This window comes from Sarcophilus harrisii, chromosome 5 (genome assembly GCF_902635505.1).
Source record: "Sarcophilus harrisii chromosome 5, mSarHar1.11, whole genome shotgun sequence".
Taxonomy (NCBI): Eukaryota; Metazoa; Chordata; class Mammalia; order Dasyuromorphia; family Dasyuridae; genus Sarcophilus; species Sarcophilus harrisii.
In genome coordinates, this window is record NC_045430.1 from 74,763,459 (window position 1) to 74,786,252 (window position 22,794).

The 22,794-nt window shown below is 38.0% G+C and overlaps 1 protein-coding gene across 3 annotated transcripts in view; it reads right to left on the reverse strand.

Moving 5' to 3' along the window:
* Nucleotides 1-12,023, reverse strand: part of RASSF3 (Ras association domain family member 3) — an 84,075-nt gene extending 72,052 nt beyond the window's left edge. The window contains exons 1-2 of one of the 3 annotated variants that reach the window (XM_031940896.1): nucleotides 11,619-12,023; nucleotides 8,975-9,103 (exon numbers count right to left, since the gene is read on the reverse strand). In XM_031940896.1, the coding sequence (XP_031796756.1) occupies nucleotides 8,975-9,103; nucleotides 11,619-11,744 (255 nt within the window). In that variant the 5' untranslated portion in view covers nucleotides 11,745-12,023. Of the gene's footprint in view, nucleotides 1-8,974; nucleotides 9,104-9,226; nucleotides 9,722-11,618 lie in introns of those variants that run through there. The other 2 variants (XM_031940897.1, XM_003772516.4) reach the window with 2 other exon arrangements.
* Between the last annotated feature and the right edge of the window lie 10,771 nt (nucleotides 12,024-22,794).

Genomic DNA, 22,794 nt, shown 5'->3' on the forward strand with positions numbered 1-22,794 from the left:
CATCTATTAGTGCCTTACATACAGGAGACATCTATTAAAAAAAATTATAAATAATATGATCATAATGATGATGAGTAACATAGCTACAGTTAAGTTGCAAGTACTTAACTTAGAATGCATCAAGATAGGATGTTGAGGATAGTTATCACCATACAAATCTAATTCTCTTAAAAGCATTTTAACTTTATTTTCATTCTTCAATTATTGTTCCAAATAATTCCAAATTATTGTTACCATAAATTCTCATCTATAAATTGAAGAGGGAAAGGAACACATTAGGCACTTACTAAGTGTCAGCATTAATCAAAAGTATTTGGTTAAAAAAAAAAATAGAAAAAGTTGATCAGTGAAAAAGATCAGGTACAAAACATCATTCTCCTGGTGTTATTGGTTCTCTTTGAGAATGAAGGTTGAACAACAACAATTATTCCAAATACATTGTTTCATCTTAAATTTCAGAAGTTAAAAAAAAAAAAAACAAAAGTTAAAAAAATTTTAGAAATATATTTTGTTATTCAGTGTTTAGTTGCTTTTCAGTTATGTCTGACTCTTCATGACCCTTTTTGGGGTTTCCTTGGCAAAAACACTGGAATGGTTTATTATTTCCTTCACCAGCTCATTTAACAAATGGGGAAACTAAGGCAGAGGGTTAAATGATTTGTCACACAGCAAGTATCTGAGATCGCATTTAACCTCATGACTTCTGGAATCCAGGTTCCCATAATCTAACCACGGTACTACCTCATTGGGTCAGAAGTATGAGACTCCCTCTGCCAAGTTCCGACTTTGGATCATGAAGATGAGCCTGAGCCCTCAAAAAATATCCATCAGTGAAACCAAAAGCTTTCTTAGGCACGTTTATCATGCTTGAAAGGTTTTACAAATAGTCCCAATAACTAACTAGGGTTTCCTTTCCTAAAACCAGATTAAGACTCATACTCTCTCCTATTGCTGAAGGCAACCCATAAAACAAAGAAAAACACAAAATGGCTCTTAGTTCTGTTCCATTTCTAGACAAGTCAATCAACTGTGTTTTGTGTTTATCTTTTGATCTGATTCAGTGCAGTAGGAAATGTACCCCAGAGCCCTAGAACAATGACCCCCAACCTAGACCAATGAATAGCTCCCCATGAAAGGTTAAATACACCTGTATGAATTGTGATCATATCAAAGTACCTGTATTTGTGAAATCATAGATTTACTGAAATATTAAAACGTTGACTGATGCACACTTTACTTTCTAATCCCTAAATCAGGTGGTCTTAAACTTTTCCACTCACAAACCCTTTTTGCCCAAGAAATTTTTTATGTGTGCCCTGGGGTACATAGTTATATAAAACAAGTATGTAAATCAAGGATTTACTGATAATAAATCAATAATTTTGTAACCTCTTTCAGTTACAAGACCCCATATCCTTAAACAGTCGTTTGGGGAACATGTCACACATGCCTGAAACTATCACAAAGCTAACTTCTTAAAAAGATTTCCACAGTAAATCTGTTTGGACCCTTTAAAGCCATAGGAAGTTAAAAAAAAAAAAAAAATCTTTCCTAAAGTCATGAGAATACTTCAAATACCATTTTATTTTATTTTTTTATTTAATAGCCTTTTATTTACAGGTTATATGCATGGGTAACTTTACAGCATTGACAATTGCCAAACCTCTTGTTCCAATTTTTCACCTCTTACCCCCCCACCCCCTCCCCCAGGTGGCAGGAAGACCAGTAGATGTTAAATACATTAAAATATAAATTAGATACACAATAAATATACATGACCAAACCGTTATTACCATTTTATTTTAAATTGGGCAAGTTTTTTGAAAAAGAAAAGAAAAATTAAACCAAGTTGTGATGTCAGAATATAAATAGATTTGAAACAAGGGGCTAAGATGGAAGTACCAACTTACTTCAAATTCTGATTCTAATGGCAAATTTTCAACAAAAGACAATATTTGATCTTGTATGAAGAAAGTTGCCTTTGTAGGCATAGTTTGAGAGGCTCTGATTTCAGCGATCCCCCATTGGGATTATGAATTAATACCAGAGAATTTTAGAGGGCTAGTTAGAAAACTAACCAGAATTTCACAAAATTCATAGAAGAGGAAAAAAATTCAATTACTCGCTCCTACCGACCTACCTCATTGTTTATTAGGAATTAGAAAAGTGGTTTTTTTCATAGTAATATATTTCTAATGTGATAATTGGAAGGGTAACAACTCAAGTCTTCCCATTTCAAGTTGTGAAAAATCATCTTGCAACACATTATCCAAGAGTGGTTTCCCAAATGGGGCCATTGCCTCAGGGGGGAAGGGACACAGAATGATTTTAAAGAGTCCAGGACTGAAGTCCCCTCCGCCCCAAGGTTATGTGATCAAAGCATAGGAAAATGGGTCACAACCTCAATCCAATGCTTCTCCACTGCCAACTGGGAGCTTCTGAGTTGTATTCTCCAATATAACTAACTACCCCTTTCATCCTTCATGACCCATCTGTTGTGCCCTAACTCAAAGCTCACTTCACACATCAAGTCTTATTTGAACACAGAATTTTAGAGTCTTCTGATGCTGTTTCTCCTTTATGTTTTCATAGCCACAGGGTAAAACTCTCATCCTGACTGATTACTTTGTTCCATATTGGTCTATATAAATTTTCCCAAGGTTTTTCTGAATTATTCTTATTTGTCATTTTTATGGTGTAATAATTTCCATATACATATCAATGAATAAGCACTCATTAAATATTTCGTGTTATCTATAAAAAACATTATATACACATGTATACAAGAATATAGTTTATATAAAGGGCATCATATTTACTGTGCATGTAAATATATTTTATATTAAATGCATTACATATACATGTGTATATGATATACAAATATATACTATATGTATATACAAACATGCATATTTTATATATATTAAAAGCATTAAAATATATACATGTACATATTTTATATTAACCACCTTTAGTACATGTGTATTTATTATATGCACATATGGTGATATACAAACATGTATTATGTGTACACACAGACATAATATTTATATATTAAAAGCATTATAATATGTACATGTAAATACATTTTATATTAAATGCATTACACGTACATGTGTATTTGGTGATATAGATATGTATTATAAGATATATATATATTCATGTCTGTTTACACATTAAAACATTAAAGTGTATATGTAAATATATTTTATATTACATATACTGTATGTACTGTGAATTTATGACACATGTGATATACAAATATGTGACGTATTATGACACATGTACACAACGACATGCATGTTTTGTATATGAAAAGCATTACAATGGGTACATGTAAATCTATTTTAGATGTATGGTATAGAATATTTTAAAACATTGTATACCCATGCATGTATTATATATATGTACAATATTGTTATTATTGTTACATGTTCTTTTTCAAAGACCAATAACATCACAGGATGATGTCTTGACTTGTGAAAACTAAGATTTAGGAGATGCAGAGTTGCCCAATCATCACCCTTATTCTCTCTTCCAGTCAATGAAATCCAGTGACAAGAAAAAAGTCAGCATGGGAATGGTCCAGGGTGAAGTAGATCACCTTAGCATCTTCAATGTCTGGCCAAACTCTTTAAGTGCTCCAAATTTATTCACTGGTCCAACTTCATATTAGCTTACCTATTTTACTATGGGATCTCCAATATTTAACATTTTTATTATCTTCAATCATCTTAGTCAATCTGATAGACGAGATGTGAAAAATCAGTCATTTTAATTTGTTTCTCTTATTCTTGGTGATTTAGAATATTCTTTCAACTGCTTGTTGACAGATAACATTTCCTTTGACAATTTATATACTGGAGAATGGTTCTAGCTCGTTATCCATATTAATTCCTTGAAAATTTATGTATTGGATTGTTATTGCCGCAAAGATTCCTCCCGTACCTCCCCCCTCCCAATTAACTTTCATGGCCTTCCTTACTTGGTGAACCAGTCTCTTGAAACAGCACTTTAGCAGAGGCTTTGTTTCATCTGCCCAGGAAATAAAAAACTGAGATACATTTAGAAAATGATTTTCACAACCCTATATTTAAAAACAACTGCAAGTAATTATTTTCACTTTAACACTTCAATAACTACATTAATGGCAAACTATCATTATTATTAATCACAATTATTTCCTTAAGGCTAAATCTATTCTTCTGAATCTGTGGTTCACAAATCCACTCATTATTTCCTTTTGCATAACATCTGGAAAAAGACCAAAAGTGATGCATGAATAACTACTAAATGACCCTTAGCTGACTGCATCAGGAGGGAAAAGATCACAGTTAAGAGTCCACAAAAAACGAATTAGTTTGACAATATTCTAAGAAATAATAAGCCTTATTCTTTTCATATAGTACAGGGATTAAGAGACAGTTGGTGTGGCTCAAGGGATGCCTTCTATTGTAAGGGCTCATCTGGTAGAGGGAATTGAACAAGTAAAGAAAGAAAGCTTCCCTCCCCCCCCTTCAAGCAGCATCCCACACATTTACTGATCCCAGCTATGTCAGTCAATAAGTATTTATTAAACGCCTACTATTTGCCAGCCATTTACTAGCTATGTGATTTTTGGGGAAGCCACTTAACCCCCCCCATTTACTTGGGATTATCTATTGGGGTTATATATTGGGGATCATAATAGCATCTACTTCCCAGGATTGTTTTGAAAAGCAAATGAGATATTTGTAAAGTGCTTAGTATAGTGCCCAAGTACATAGTAAGCACTACATAAATGTTTATTCTCTCCCCTTTTCTTTCCCAGGCACTAGGCTTAGGGCAATATCTTTGTCTTTAGCACAAAAATTTTAATAATATCTTCAAGAAATTGCACTTGTTTAAAATATACTGGATTACTTACTATCTAGAGGAGGAGGTGGAGGGAAGAAGGGAAAATCTAGAACACAAGATTTTTGCAAGGGTCAATGTTGAAAAGTTATCTATGCATACTTTTTGAAAATAAAAAGCTTTAATTAAAAAAAAAAAAAAAAAAGTCTTCAAGAGCTCCTCAATTTCTCCAGGATCCACATTTCACTATTTTCTAAATAATTTTTAAAAACTGGTTACAGACTGGAAAATTCTGACTTTCCCTATTGCTAAAGGAAGATTCTCTGCAGAATCCCAGAAAAATCCATAGCTATGTGTATCTAATCAACCCCAAAAGAATATAGGAAAGATCTTGTTTTCTCCTTAGCAGTGGGGATATTTGGGTGCCAGCTTGGTGCTATCTGGGCAAACAAGGGGATATGACTTGTTTCCTGGAAGTCAACTCTGAAAGAGTTCAGAAATGCCTCGTGCTGGTACATCCCAATTGTTCTTAAATTCTTTCAATAAATCCTGCAAAGAAGGAAGAATATAGCAAAGAGTACTGGATCTGAAGGCAGAAGACCCACATTCAAATCCTGACTTTTTCAATTCTGACCTTCATTATTTGTTAAATCAATCATCAGTTCCCTTATGTGTAAAATCAGAGGGTTGGAACTAAATGACTTCAGCTCTAAATCTATTTCCCTAAGATTGGAGGAAGTGGATGTCAACGGCCGTAGATCTCAGTCCCATCTCTACTTCTTAGTATCAGCCATAAGCAAGGTCCCAGCTTCAGTTTTCCATTTGTAAAATGGGGCTAATATCTTCTCTATCTCGCAGGGCTATTATGAAAATCAGGATAAAGAATAAATGTGTAGAATATTTTGAAAACTATAATGAGAAAATGAGTGTATGCTATCATGACTGATGAAATGTAAACCTACTCCGTAGAAATCTTTATTTAGAGAAATAATTATATAAATCACCATTACTGGCATTTGATATCTCCCAATCCAAACCCAACTTTCGTCATAAAACAAAATACCAAGACTACAAAACATTCAGAGTCACAAGAGCAGCTCTAATAAGAAGTGCTAAACAATGAAGAGAAATCATAAGATAAACCCTTTGGATGCTACAGCTATACTTCTAATCTTTAAAGAGAGAGCTCTGATTTTTAAAGAGATCTCACTAGTCTCCTAGAGAAAAGGACTGAGGAGGAAGGGTTCAATCCCCAACATACTACAAGTTTGCATTCTCTAACACAAACTCCCAAGTAATGACCAGGAAATAGCATTATTTTCAGGTTCCTGTGTAACCTGATATAGAGCCAGAGATACAGCCTAATTTTAAAAACCTGGGAAAACCCCAAAGAAATCTTCCTCTCTGGACATGTAGACCCAGAGGAATAAACTTTTCTGGTTTCAATTTTTAAGTGTAGGCAAGATGTGTATACTTTTTTTTTTTTTTTGAGTTTGAGAAATGAAATTTTGAGGCAGCCTGGCTAGCATAGTATGGATAAATTGCTGAGCTTGGAGGAAGATCAAGGTTCAAAATTATTACTTCTCTGATGAAGGTCAAGATCCTTTAGCTTCTCATACACAACTCCCTAAGGATGAGGGACTTACCAAGTTGGAGTTTGAAATTTCAAACTCTTTAGGGATTAGTGATATTTTATCTCAGATTTTTCCTTTCAATATTGTGATGTGAAAAAGATCACCATATTCCTAATTAAATTTAATTCAACAGGCATATATTCAATACCTACTGTATGCTAGGCACTGGACAAAAAAAAAATCATACAAAAGAGATGAATAATTGCTACAGGTATACTACAAAAGTACTAGTTAAGTTTAAAAACCTTTAGGATACTATGTTTCAGAATGGAAATCAATAGGGAAAAAACTGCAATCTAGCTTACATAAATTCAGCTTAGACCCAGCTTTTCCAATTAAACACATCCATCATAGATGTACTTTACTTTGCACACATAAAAGAATTAGAGATAAATGAAATCCTTTAATAAATAAATGCACATGAGAACTAGCTCTTTAAAGGAAGCATATGTTGAATCTTTTTTGTGAAAAAGCAAGCTATCTTTTTGTAAGAAGTAACACCCTTATTTGTGTTTGGCAAGCAAAGATTTTTTTTTTTTTTTTTTTTTTAAGCTAGGCTACCTTAAAACAAGGGAAGCCTGCAAAGTGTATTTGCCCAAGCAATTTTCTTAGATTCATTACACATTTGCTGTTTACACCAAACTGGGCAACATACAGAGCAAAAATGGAATTAAAATATATAAGATGGGGTCCTCATCTTTTGAGAGATTTATAGTCTAAGAGTTGGAATGAAATGAGCTCCAATAGCTAATTAAGCTGACTTTTGGACCACCTTGTATATAATTTTCTCTCTCTCTCTCTCTCTCTCTCTCTCTCTCTCTCTATATATATATATATATATATATATATATATTCTATGGCAGCTAATGAAATAATGTATCAAGTGACAGATTTGGTGTAGCTGTGTGACATTGGACAAGCCACTTAATTTCTCACTGAGAATTTTCCAGTTCTCTTTTTTTCCTACAGATTTCCATTCCTTAAAATTCCATCCTTAAAATACAAAAAATACAAATCTTAAAACTGCATGAGTGATGTAGAAGTTTAGGGCTTTAAAAAGGGAAGATAGAAGATGAGCTGGATCTTAACGTAAGGTTAAGGTGTTAGACAAAAGGATAAGAATAAAAACATTGTTCCTTGCTATTATATTTTCCCCTCAATAAGATGAAAATATAAACTGAAGCTAACCCCAGTGAGTGATATGCTCCATACATGAGCAGACAGCTTTCATAGCGCTCCCATCATCCATACTGTTCTTTCATGTTCTTCTAAAGAGGAAGCATCTAATCTAACTGCCCTCTGGCCAAGTCAACAATGAAAGAGATTCTTTAAAAAAAAAAAAAAAAAAAAATCAAATGTTCCATATTTAAGGAAAAAAAAAAAGCAAGGAGATGGTTGGGGCTTGGTGCAAGAGGGTATGCTAATTTAAAAACATTTGGTTAATCTCATTTTTTTTCTCCCAGAAAACTTTATAGTATGTCATACACTGACTAAAAATGTCTAAAAAAGAAACCCAGTAACTACCAGATATTTTTAGCTCTTCTTTTTGTAAGCTCTGCATGTCACTGCTTTCCAAACAAATCTAAGTCTTACTGGATTTTAGACAGAAATGGGACCTCTGGTTTCATTGGTGTTGGGATTGCCCAGGTAAGGAGATTCCCTCTATCAGGGGGCACTTTCTTTACAATTTAAGTGTATTGAGAGTTTCCAGGCACTTAAAGGTTAAATGACTTGCCCAGGAACATCCAACCAATATTGGTCAGGGATTAAGACTTGAAACCGAGTTTTACTTCATCAAAGGTCAGCCCTCCATCACTACCCCACATCACCTCCTGGATTTAGTGATTTGCAAAGAGAAGCAGCAATATAAAAAACCATTATTCACTTATGTGATCAGTGACTGTTCTCTCCAGGAAATGTGATTAAAGGAATAAGATACCATGTGATCTCATAAGACCTAACCAACCATGTGAAAAAAGTCCAGTGGATTTTGACCCTGTCTACCATATGCTTAAAAATGACTCACCTAAGAAATAAAAGACTTTTTTTTGTGGAGAGAGATACCTCTTCTGTCCCAGATGATCTATCTATCCTGTCCACTACATCACTTAGCTACTCCTACAACAGTACAAAAGCAACACATAAGTCTTCTTGCCCCTAAATCTGAAGAAGAAGAAAAAAAAAAAACCTCAAATTTTCCCAAAGCACTTTACCCACTTCCTTATGTATCATATCTCTAAAGTTTGTAAGAGATCTTAAGAAATTAGTTAATTCAAAATCTTAATTGTATAGATAAGATAAACTGAGGCAGGGCCAGGCTACATACCCAGGTTCTCCAGATTCCAAGTCATTGCAATGATATAGGTTTATCACATCCCTCTTTCCTCAGTAAAAATTTTAATTATTACTTAGATTAACACAACCTCATTTAAATAATATTGGTATTTAATATAATTAAATTTAATATATACATATATATATTTAATTCTCAGCATCTAATACAGTACCTTGCACAGAGCAGGCAGTTGTGAGTAGATGAAATCGAGATATCCGGTCAGAGTTGAGTAATTCTCCAAGCAAAAGGGGGAAACACTATCAGGAGTCACACATGACCGAGTGAAACTTCCCCTTTTAGTCTCAATTTTGAAAGGGGAAACAAACAAAAGAGAGCTGCCAATTAGATTTCAGAACAAACATGTTTACTTCCTTAGTCTTATTGCATAGCTTTTCAGTTAGGACACTCTTCTATAGGTACCTACCAGCTGATTATGGTATATGGTTCTCATGACATGCCTTTTCAATGCTTGGAGGAGAAATGGCCATACAAGTTCACACTAAGACAATAGGCCCCTTGGGGATCTCTCCTCTCCAAGACTCAAGACTACCTTACATCAAGGTGGCACATCAGAAAGAATGTTGTTCAAATCCACTTTAGTGCACTTACTTGTAGGACCCTGTGCAAATTACTTAATCCCCAAATGCCTCAGTTTGCTCAAATGTAAAGTGAGGGTCATAATAGCACCCACCTACCACTCAGGCTTTTTGTGAGATCAAATAAGTTAACTGCAAAACACTTAGCACAAGGCCTGGCAACACAGTAGGCACTTCATAAATGCTTGCTTTTTCTTTGTTCTCTAGGGATTTCCTGACTACTGGAATTAAATCATCCTTAAATCATTACACCAAAAACCACTCTTAGCAGTGATACGCTGATATTAAAAATACTGAAAGTAAGAGAGAAGGGAAAGAAAGAATTTTACTGGAGAAAAATTGGTCAAGTGAAAAAAAAATGAGGGGAGGGGAAAGAGAAGAGAAAATCAAGATGGGAAAAAACTCAAAAATTTCTCCCCACACAAGTGTGTCCTTTGGTGGATAAAAGAGCCAAGCCAGTTTGGACCCTAAAGCTAGAGATATCATCAAGGAAAAAGTTCATGTGATCCCAGAAGAAATCAAATAGACTAATGGGATCCACCCCTGCCCTTTTTTTTCCCCTTTCTAGGTGATGAAACACTTATTGCCTGGCCCCAATCTTCATAATATTGTTATTCCATTAATACAGGTTTTACTTAAATAATGAATATCTCCAGGGAGTTTTGGAAAGTCATTGAATAAACATTAAGCACCACACTGTGTAGCAGGCACAGTATAAAGAAGAGGGAATTCAAAGACAGGTAAAAAACAGTTTGTGCTCTCCAGGAGCTTAAAATTTAGAGAGAGAAAAAGTTACTGATTTGGGCCCTAGCTTTACATTAACCAAGTCCCCTTTACCTTACATAAGTTTACATAGTGCCATTCTAAACCATAAAGGTGAGGAAGTGACCAGTGTACTTCCCAAGAAACAAGATTTAGAAAGAAGCACTGGGATGAAAACAAGAGCCGGAAACTAAAACCTGATAGTGAGATTACATGGTACTAAAAAAATGTGATTTTTATCTCATCACCCATGCCCCCTGCACTACTTTCTCCCTCTTCAAAACCTCCAGGACTAAGTCTGGTTATGTTTTGTTTTTTCCCAAGGGGACCAGCCATTTGTTCCCTTAACAACCTTCTTTAATGCGACTGCTGTAAGTGCGGTTCAGCTGGTAGGGCTTTCCCCAGCCCCTCCCAGGGTCCAAGGGCCCATGAGTTCAAGCCCCAGACTTGGAAACCTAACCCAAATTCAGTTATGGAAAAGGCACTGTCTGAAATAGTCATGGATGGTTCATCTGGCCTCGAGACCCATTCCGCCTGTCTTTCACAGAAGTGAGGAGCCCCCTGATACTCCGCCTCCAAGCAAGACCAGCAAAGTCTGGTAACACTCCCTCCCAGTTAAGTTGGTGACGCTGGGGAATCCCCGTCTCCCTCCGCATGGGGGATAAGGGGGTCACTGACACACACTTATGAGCCGGGAGGCCAGACTTTGCGGCAGAGAGAGACCTCACAGTACAGAGCCGTCACAACGGCTGCGCCCCACGGACACTTGCTTATAAGGGACAGGTGACAGGTTTCTCAGGGGGCTCCCTCTGGGCTTCGCGAACAGAACCGATGTGAATATTCCGGGGCTCAGCCGGAGCACCAAGGGACGGAACTCGGGGGGGGGGGGGGGGGGGCCCCCCCCAGCCCCCCCCCCCCCCCCCGCCCCGGGGGGACCCCCCCCCCCCCCCCCCCCAGACACACAACCAGCGCGCATTTCTAGGGGGGATTTGTTTCTGTTGTTCAGGTTCTCCAAGTGCTCCCCACAAGCCGAGGTGAAACGCTCCCGGCACGGTGGGCTTCACAAAGAGATGCGGGGAGGGGCGGGGGAAGCACGGCCCTGTTTCCCTCTGCGGACTCAGTTTCCTCAGCTGTAAAAAACGAAGAAAAGGGGGACAAGGTCGAGGATTCTTAACCTCGGGTTATATAAGCCCTTGAGCAACGTGGAGGAGCCTGCGGAGCAGGTCAGAAACGCACAGGATAAAACGCGGAGGATCACGAAGGTGCTCACGGATCCTCGGGAAGACCCCCGGGAAGACCCCCGGGAAGACCCCCAGGACGGGAGGCGGCCCACGAGGTCCCAGTCGGACGCCCCGCGAGCCCGGCGCGGAGGAGCGCAGCGCCCACGCCCCCGCTCAGGGCTGCCCCCGCTCAGGGCTGCCCCAGCGTGAGCCCCTCACTCTCCCGGGGCGCACTCACTTGCTTGCCGGCGCGGAGCTTGCCCTGAGGGGGCCGTCTGAAGAAGGAGGTCCGGGCGGTGAAGAAGTCCTCCGTGTCCTCCTCCAGGCTGCTGTACCCGCTGCTCATGCTGCTGGTCCACGTCATCTACCCGGCGGCCGGGGAGCAGGAGCGGGCCCGCCGCAGCCCCAGGGGCGCAGTGCAGGCAGACCCGCGGCCGGCGCCCACTACCCCGCGGCTCACCCCGACAGGGGGGCGGCAGCCCCGGCTCCGCCTCCCGCTGCAACTCCCCGCAGCCAGGCTCGGTCCCGCAGCCAGGCTCGGTCCCGGGCTCGCTTCCCCGCGGCCGGCCCCGGCTTCCTGCCCCTGCCAGCCTCCCGCCCTCCTTTCCCAGTCTAGCCCATCCTCCTCGCGAGCCTAGTCCGGCCGAGTCCTCCCCGCCCTCTGCTTCCTCCTGCCACTCCTCCCCCGCGCTCTTTGGAGCCCCTTGGCCCCACCCCTTTCCCCCAGTCCCCGCCCCGGCCCCCAGCGAGGCGGCCCCCCTCACTCCTTCCGTCCTCTCCCCCCACCCCCGTCTCTCTGCGGCCACTTTGGGAATTGAGGCCGGCGCTTTCCGACTTTTCGGATGGGCCGCTCCCCAGGGGAAACCTGTGCAGTCTCCAGGTGGCTTTGCGTCCTGCTCCTTCCACTCCCCGGCCACCCCGACCCTCTCCGCTCTTTTGCCGTTTTTAACTCCACAAAACCCGACCACGGGAGTAGAGACCGCTCAAGAAATAGTCCCCCTTGATTGCACGTGGGCAAGGGTCCTGCGGGCGGTTTAGACCGGACACACACGTTTTCTTAGGCTTGCACGGGCCGGGGAAAGGGCCGGAATCTGTGAGCCAATATTGGCACACCCCCTTCCCTGGCTTGATGAGCGCTGACTTATTCTGTCTATATCTTCGTTCATAATTGTTTGTAGGTAGTCTCCCTTGAAAGCAGGGACTGGCCTTTTGATGTATCCGCAACGGTTAGCATACAGAAGGCGCTTAATAAATGCTTATTCCTACTAGTGTGGGGCGTCCTTTACAAATGCAAATCTGCAGATTCTACAATTTTCCGTCTCAAACCATAGGAATTTTAAACTTGTCTTTATGTCCTGATAGATTGGTCTATGCATGAGCTGTGATTTCTCGGAATTACTACTCTAAATGCATAAAATAAAATTAGCATAGACGTTGGAGACCAGTTAGCAAAACACAGTGTAGTACCTATTCTTTGTTTTATTTGTATTTTTTGGCATAAAGCCGGTAGTAAAATAATTATAAAAATATTTTTTAAAGGCAAGCATTCCAGTTGATAACTCCTGTTACAGAGATTTGAAACGAACCTTAAGTTACTTCTCTGCAGAAGCAAGGCTATGAACACCTTTCCAGCTTTCTTATTCTGTCCCTCGACCCCTTTTCCCCATCCCCCCTCCTTTGACCAGAGTTTCCTGCTTGAATCTGTTGCAGGCTGAACTTCCTCCTCTTCCATCAGTAACTGGCTGGAAGCCAGACTTAGGGGGTGGGGGTGAGAACTACAGCACCCGTGGTCCGGAACCTAGGCAGCTGTCTCTTATTCTCGGCCAAGGGACCAACATGAAGCTAGGGATGGCAAAGGGAGTGGGGGATGTTGGAGGAATATGGGCCCCCGTCAGAGGAAGATCCCAAAAGACCTTTAATCTGAGCTTCAAGCTCCAATGGGGGGATGGGGGGATCTCAAATGTAAGCTTTAAAATAATAAACTAAAACAAATATTCCTCTTCAATTGAAAAAGGTTTTGCATGGTCTTTTTTTTTTTATATAGCAATTGTGACATCAGGAAAAGGCTAGAATTTTTCTGCACGGAAAAAAATTGGCTAAATTCACTTTTGTGTCCTTTGTTTTTTTCTGAATCTTAACATCAAATGAATAAAATAAAAAATCAAATGATAGTTATTATTTTTAATACACTGTGAGCTGGCACAGTGGAAGTTTACCTCAAACAAATACAAGCTGTGTGATTCCCAGGCAGGTAGCTTTAACAAACATTTGTCTGCCTCGGTGTACCCATCTGTAAAATGGACATAATAGCACCTGTCTCCCTGGGTGGTTGAGGATTGAGTTAAAGTACAGCCCACCACAAATGTTAGTTGTGACTATTTTCACTATTGTTATTAGTAATAGTATTACTGAGTTCTGAACTAGGAACTCAAAGCCAGCAAAAACTGGTGTCAAGAGGTTCATCTTTCACACACATTGGCCCTTAAGCCCCCCTTCTCAGTGCTCAGAACTAGCTTCAAAGAGCTACCAACCTGTCTTGGTAGATGAAGTTTTCTCATTGTGGAGTTCCCTATACCCAAGAAATCACAGATCCAGTCCCTTTCCCTATTCAGTCCCCTCTCTAAAAAGGGAGGGAAGACAATAAGCATCTACAAAAAGCCCCTACTATGTGCCAGGCAGGAGTTGTTTAGTGCTTTTTACCAATATCTCTGGGAGGTAAGTGCCATTATTATTCTCATTTTAAGGTTGAAGAAACTGGGACTAAGGTTAAGTGACTTGCCAAGAATCACATGGCTAGTGTCTGTAGTCCAATTTGAACTCCACTCTCCCCAACTCCAGGCCCAACATTCTAGCTGCCATACCACCTTCTAACCTCATCTAAGTGGTGATAGGTAGTCTGAAGAAGCTACCCAGATACAAGTGATAAGGAACAGTTATCAGGGTCAGCTTTGGCCAAATAAAAAATAGGGTATTTGTTGTGGATACATTGTACATGGGTCCAAAGATCTCTTAAATACATTTAATTTCCATGAAAATATTTTTCTAACTTTTTTTCTTTCTCCCTTTCTCTCTCCTCTCTCTGAAAAAAAAAAAAAATTGAGAAAGAGTCATAACAGATATACACAGTCAAGCAAAATAAACTTTTGCATTGCCACAGTAAGAAAAAAATATTTCTCAATCTGCACCTTAGTGTACCTCTCTTTCAGCGAGTGAGTGAGTAGCATTCATTATCATGAGCCTTTTGGAAACATGGCTGGGTCACTGTGTTGATTAAAGCTCTTAAGTCTTTCAAAGTTATTTGTCTTTGCTATGTTGTAACTAAATAAATTGTTCTGCAGTTCTTTTCACACTCTGCACGTCACTATGCATCAGCATTAGTTCACTTAAACCAATATTTCTCTACCTTTGGACAAGTAGGTAAGGCAGTGAATGGAGGCCTGTAGTCAAGCACACTTGAATCCAAAATGAGCCTCAGATGTTTACTAGCTGTGAGCCTCTTAAATGGAGGTTTGCCTCAGTTTTCTCATCTGTAAAATGGGAATAATAATACTAGCACCTATCTTCCCAGATTGTGAGGATCAAATGAGATAACAACTTTAAAGTACTTAACACATAGTAGTACTTGGCACATAGTAGGTGTTATGTAAATATTAGTTATTACTATTATAACCATTTCTTAACAGCACACAGTATTCCCCATCACATTCATATACCACAATTTACAGAGGTATCCCAGCAAAGACGGATATCTCCTTAGTTTTCAGGGTTTTTTCCACAATATAAAAAGCTGCCATTATGTTTCTGTACATAAAGATCCTTTTCCTCTTTCTTTGATCTCTTTGGTGTAAATAAAGATACTTTTTGCCTTGTGCCCTGCTCAGTTCCTGAACAAAAAAAAAATTATTATTGCAACCACTATTCTTGGCCTATAGATTTTGGCTAGAGTGGGAAAAGAGTTTTAAAACAAGGTCCAGGGTTTAATTTATTTTGAACTCTCATTAGTCAAAATAAAAGTATTTTTAAATGTCTACTCAGGATCAGCTTAAGGCCTTAGAGAAATGTTCCCTTTCCACTCTCAGAAAATCTCTCCTTATAGCCTGAAATTTTATAATTAGAAATTCATTTTTTAAGATATAAATTTCTAGCCTAACCCTGAGAGAAGACTAAAGTCATTTACACCTGAAAGATCTGAGACAATAAATTTTTCTCATCTCTATTATGACATGGTTAGACTACATGTGTATGTGTGTATATGTGGGGTACGTGTGTACTTTGTGCTTCATCAGCCTTCAACAGCCGCAGGCCTGTGCCCACTGCCTCCTGGGTTCCTCCTACTGACCACCTTCTCTAACTTATATGGGGAATTACTGGAATACTTAGGGAATAGGTGACCCCTATGCTCATGATTGGACCACCACCAGCCACCCTTAACCTGCCACCATCCACCCAGCACCTGTTTTTGTTTCAAGTAACAGATCTCTTATTTTGACTCTGTACCTTCAACCCTCAGAGGGGAGGAGAGGGGAGAGGATGGAGTAAATATACTGTTCCTCTATAGATTTGTTTTACATTCCTTCATTAATGTAATCCTTATTTAAAATTTCTTTTATGTACATTTCATTTTAAAATAGCAATTTAGAGGGCTTTTTTTGTTGTGGATGAAAAGAAGGAAATTTCTCCACCCAGAGTAAATCTGTTAAATAAACAGATCCTGAATACTTTTTTTTTTTGGGGGGGGGGGATGGAGAGGACAAGGAGAACTTGTCAAAAAAGATTAAGCAAACAAAATCATTTTAAAAGATCTCCTGATTCTATAAATAAATGGGCCTTTCCTTGAATTACATCTATCAACATAGTGAGCTTCAAATAAAAGGGAAAGGCAGAATAGATCTTTGAATTAGAGGCATCTTTCCTCTCTTTTTCTCTTTGTTTCTCTCCTCTCTCTATATATATATATTCATAGATAGATAGATAGATATACATATATAGATACATAATACACACACACACACATATATTTCTTTTTGTTGTGTTGTTCAGTTGTGTCACTTTTTGTGACCTAACAGATTCATCTATCCTCCACCATCTTTTGAAGTCTGTTCAAATTCATATTCATTTTTTATACACACATATGCACACACATATGTTTGTGTGTGTGTGTGTGTGTATATATATATATATACATATTTTAGAAGGAAAGGCAAAAAATTGGAAGATTTAAAAGTTTTATCAGGAAAATCAAAATATATCCTATTTCTGCTATTCTTTCCAAGCAAGGTTTCATAAAAACACACTTTTTAATATTGTAGAATATACTATCTAAATCTTCACAGTTTCAAGATTAAGCTTTTCATCTAATGTCATTAATGAAGTTATTATATGCATAATCATTTGAAATATAATATTACATAATCAGCAAGACCTTTTTATAATTCAAAGTACAGTAACTGGGATGGTGGAATAAATACAGTAAATTCATTACAACCATGTTCAGCTTTGAAAGGAGTAATTGTCAACCACAGGATAGGAATGATGAGTGGGACACTTCTTTCTATAAGCTCCAAGCAATAGAACAAGACAGTAGTGTTCTAGAATTTTTAATAGACGCTGCTCGCCCACCCGCTGGTATATATGAGAGAGAATGTATTAAAACTTGCATTAAAATATGCAAATGTGAATTTTAATCTTAAATGCCTTTCTAAAAACACAGATTCAATTATACTATTGGACAAATCATAGGATTTTGTACTAGAAAAGGAACTTAAGAGATCATCTAATTCTTATCTCTTTGCACCTTGCCTAAAGTGAAATACAGGAACTACAACATAGATTAAGAATTTGAATCTAGATCTGTCTTAGGAACCCACTATTCTTCCCTTGTATGACACTTTCCTTAGGTCTTTTAAATTAATCGAACCTCAATCATTTATTAAGCACCTACTATATCCCAGGCACTGTATTAGACCCTAGGAAAACAAATACCAAAAAAATGAAAATTATTCTTCTCAGAGATCTTAGTGTCTTATCAAGGGATAGCATATACAAATATAAGTAAATACAAAATAAATATAAAATGAAAAGAATTAAATGGTATAATGTAGTGGCAAAGATAACTAGGTGGCACAATAGATAGTCAAGCCTAAAATCAGGAAGATTCATTTTCTCAGGTTCTAATCTAGACTTAGATACTAGTTACGTGACTGGGCAAGTCGTTTAATCCTTGTTTGCCTCAGTTTCCTCATTAGTAAAATGAGTTAAAGAAGGAAATGGCAAACCATTTTGCCAATATCTCTGCCAAGAAAACCCCAAAAAAGGGTTCACAAAGAGTTAGACAAGATTCAAATGATTAAATAATAAAGAGTTAGGTAATGGATGAATGAGTTTTTAAAAGTTGTAAAATATCATTCTAAACATTGAAAAAAGCAAATAAGTCTTTATTATCATGGAACTCACATTCTTTGGGGAGAGCATTCAGAATATCCCAAAAGTCTTGATGCTATTTTAAGCTATTAAAACTGCAGCCTAAAAACTGCAGTAACTTTTTTGGAACAACCTATATATAGGCTGGTTCAGCTGTAAGGAAGATGGAAAGTTCCAGTGGTGCTTAGAGTACATCAGTAAGACAAATGGCTATAAATTAACAAAAATCCATCAAGTGATTATTGTGTAGCAGAAACTGTGCTAAATGCAGGAGACTAGAAGAAAAATCAAAGCCAAATCCTTCAAGGAATTTACAGCTATTGAAAAACAGCATGTAAGGAATACCAAAAGTTTTAGTACAGTTTGAAGCTATTAAAGCTTAAATTTAATTAAGAAATTAAAGTTTTAAAACTGCACCAAGGACAACCTGTGTACATAAATCAGTATATACAAGATAGCTACAGTGTAGAGAGAATGGCACCAGTAGCTGGGAGAACCCCTAAAGGTCTCCTACAGGAGATGGTATTTGAATAGTCTCAAAGGAATCAGGCAGAAGTTAGGAAAGAGAGCATTTCAGGCTCTGGGAACATACAATGCAAAAACATGGATATTGAAATCAATAAGGCTGAGGCAGAAGAGGAGGAGGAAGAGAGAAGGAGTAGATGGAGGAGGAGGAGAAGGAGGAGGAGGAGATGGAAAAGGGAAGAGGAAGAGGAGAGGAGAAGAGGGGGGAGGAGGGGGAAAAGAAAGAGGGAGAACGGAGGAAAAAGAAGGAAGGAAGGGTGAGAAGGAAAAAAGAAGGGAGGGGGAAGGAAGGAAAGAGAAAAGAAAGGAAAGGAGGAGGAAGGGGGAGGGAAGGAAAGAAAAGGAAAGAAGGAAGGAAAGGATAATAGTGGTAGTAGTAGTAGTAAGAAATAATAGTAGTAGTGGTGGTATGGTAGTTTAGTACTAGAAAAATTTAAAGCTAGAAAGCTAGGAAAGCATCAGATTGTGAAAAGCTTTAAATGACAAATAAGAGAGATTATATTTGATCCTAGATGGAGCCACTGGTCTTAATTGTGTAGGTGAAAGTTAACTCAGATCAGAGTTTTAAGGTAATCTCTTTGATTAAGTGAAAGATAGATTGAACTGGGAGAGAATTGAGGCAGAGAGACCAATTAGAGACCATTGCAATAGTCTGGGCAAGAAATGATGACGCTGAAATAGTTGTGTGAGTGGTGAAGACACATATCCAAGGGACATAGAAATAGAAATGACAAGATTTACCATCCAATTGGGTATAGGGTGAGATTGATGATTGAGGATGTCAGAGAGGTTGTGAACCTGAGCTTCTGGAAATATTGTGGTGCCCTCAAAAGCAATAGAAAAGTTCTTTAAAAAAAAAAAAAGAGGTGATTTTTGGGGAAAAAGATAAGTTCTGTTTTGGATGTGTGTGGATCCAATTCAAAATGTCTAGCAGGCAGTGGATTATAAGTGCACTTAAGGGAAAAACTGGGGTCTATTTGCAAATCTAAAAATCACCTGTGTAAAGATGATTACTAATTCTTAGGAGTTGGTAACACCACCAAAGAGAAATTATTGAGAGAATAGAGCAAGACTCCAGAATAAAGGCAACTCAACAAATGTCCTCCATTTTCTTAGTGAAGGTATGAGGTGATGTTCTCAGTTGAGAATGAAAGGTGCTATGAAGGTCTGGAGGAGATATTGTGCTGAATGAGACAAAGAATTGCTTGGGGAGGAGAATTATTGCCTTGCTGCAAGGAGGTCACAGTTAAGATTAGATAACAAAAATATATAATAGGTCCAATCACCACACATACAAAGGTGGGATATAATGGAGATAAGAGCTAAAATCTATGTGGCTCTTTAAGATTTGTAAAGCACTTTATAAATACTAACTTATTTTATTCTCGCAATAACTCTAGGAGTTGGCTTATTATTATCCCTATTTTATAGATGAGAAGCTAAAGTAAACCAAGGCTAAATCGCACAACTAAATCACACACAAGAGTTTGAGGTGAGATTTGCATTTATTATTTTGAATCTGTGTTTACCATATTACTTACTGTGCCACCTAGTTAACTTTCAATAATAATCCAGGACTGGGATGATTCCAAGGCAAGATGATACAACAACGAAACACAGGATTAGTTAATAGAGGATATTGTAATATTGAATTGATTTTCCAAAATTTTAAGACTGGTAAGGGAGGAGAACATAGCTAGAGCATGACTGATGGCCAGGGAAAGGAATGAGGGGTGATGGGATTAGAGATCATTATTAAATTAAAGAATAATGTGATTCCTAAAGCTTAAGGAGAAATAGAATGATGAAATATGATTGCATAAAAGAATTTTGGAGTTCCCAAGCATTATGATGTACAAAATGTGACTAAAACTTTCTTAACTTGATTATTAGGCATAAATCTTTCCTTTAAACAAGGAAAGTCCCATAAATATCAAAATATTCATAGGATCACTTTTTGTTTTCTGTCAACAATAACAAAAAGTGGAAGCAAAGTGGGTACTCATAGATTGGAAAGTTGGAAATTGTTGATACATGAACATAACGAAATATTATTTTACCATGAAGAATTAAAAAAAGCATGGGAAGATTTGTATAAACTGAAAAAGAGTAAATTAGGAAAGGTCAAGACAAAAACAATATAGTGAGTGTCAGCAAAAATGGAAAGAAAAAAAAAAGATATCAGAATTCAAATGAGAGCAGTAGTCAATCTTGATTCTAGTGACCAATTAGGCTTTTTTCCTTTCCTTCTTTAGAGGCTGTGGACTATAGCTATAGAATGTTGCCTATACTGTCGGACACATTTAAAGTATCTGTTTTGCCTAACTTTTTCCCTTTTTGACAAGGGAGGATTGTACTAAGGAGGGGGGTTATTGAGAAGTGACTGAAATTAAAAAACAAAACCCTAAACATCAATAAAACTTAAGCAGTAACAAAAAAAAAAAAAAAAAAAAAAAAAAGAAAGAAAGAAAGAAAGAAAGAAAGAAAAACAAAAACAGAAGGAGCAGCAGATGTCAGAACCAGGCATCCAGTTACAGTTTCAGAGTCTGGAGATATAGGGAAAGGTAATTAGGGAATAGATATGACAGATTTCTGAACCTAGGTTGCCAAGCAGGGATGGAGACAAGGGAAGTCAGGAAGCTTTCTGCCTTAATGTAGAAGATTCATTATCTTCAGAAAAGAGTGAAAGAAAAAAAGGCAGTGGCTTCAAAGGCACAATCTCTTGTGTTCTGAAAAAGAGCTGGTACCCTGAAAAGCTGGCTTTGATCAAACAAGGACCAAGGTCCAGAACTGGTTCTCTTAAGGCAAGAGGCAGCAATAAGATGCCAGTGGCTACCCTAGCACTACCAGCAGGACAGCGAGCTTAGCAAAGTACACATGGATCTTTTACAATTCCTTTTCTGGTGGAAACCTAAGAAAAAAATACAACAATGGAGCTTACAGGACAGGAATCAATTTAAGACGAGCAAAACAATACAAGAAATTTAAAATTCTATGTGTGTTGTTACATATATACACAGTAAGTAGCCTATAGTTTTGCTAAAGGAACAGGACAGATGTTTAAAAAAAAAAACTGTCATTGTATTCATATATAACAGGGTATATATGGCATCTTGCCTTCTGGTCAACCATGGGTGCTTGCTCTGTTCTTGGGCACTTTAGAGAGGATGAAGCACTAAACAGCTAGATGGATAAATGTCTGGCCCTGGAGTCAAAGAGACCTGAGTTCAAAACCTGATCTCAAATACTTACTAGCTGTGTGACCCTGGGCTATTTGACTTGTTTGCCTCAGTTTCCTCAACCGTAAAATGTTAATTTGTTTCCTCAACTGTAAAATGTTATTCAACTTCTGTTTGCCCTAGTTTCCTCAACTGTAAAATGAACTTCTGTTTGCCCCAGTTTCCTCAACTGTAAAATGTTAATTTGTTTCCCCAACTGTCAAAAGTTATTTAACTTGTTTGCCTCAGTTTCCTCAACTGTAAAATATTAATTTGTTGCCTCAGTTTCCTCAACTCTAAAATGTTATTCAACTTCTGTTTGCCTCAGTTTCCTCAACTGTAAAATGTTAATTTGTTTCATCAACTATAAAAAGTTATTTAACTTCTTTTTGCTTCAGTTTCCCCAACTGTAAAATTTTAACTTGTTTACCTCAGTTTTCCCAACTGTAAAATGTTATTTCTGTTTGCCTCAGTTTCCTCAAATGTAAAATGTTACTTAATTTCTGTTTGCCTCTGTCCTCAAATGTAAAATGTTACTTAATTTCTGTTTGCCTCAGTTTCCTCAACTACAAAATGTTATTTAACTTCAGGGCTATTGTAAGAATCAAATGAGGTAATATTTGCAAAACATTTAACGCAGTATTTTGAATAGAGTAACTATATAAATACTTAGTTTCTTACTGCCATCCCACCTTTCCCACTTCTTACTTCCATCTGCCACTGGCTGGTCACATGTAGCTGAGTGCATCTTTTAAAAAGGAATGATTTCATCCCTGCATCTCTTTTAATGTTGAATCTTCTTATGGCAAGTAGTGTTCCCTTCAGGGATAAGGTAAGTGGCCACCACCCCAGTAGAAATATCAGTTATTATTGCCATGTACTAAAAATTGTTTTTGTTCAGTCATTTTTCAGTCGTCTGACTCTTTGTGACCCCAGTTGGGGTTTTTCTTGGCAGAATTGCTGGAATGGCTTGCCATTTCTTCTCCAGCTCATTTTACAGATGAAAGAACCAAGGCAAATGGGATTAAGTGACTTGCCCAAGGTCACACTACTAGTAAGTATCTGAAGCTAGCTTTGAACTCAGGAAGATGAGTCTGGCATGGCAACCACTGTAGCACCATCTATCTATAAGTAGATGGCAGCTGAAGTGCATGATCTCTTTGGAAGAATCTGTGTTTGGGGCTGCCTCTGCTGCATTTATTGTGTTTGAGTATAGGTGACTGAACAGTGATCTTGAGATGGATAGATCTA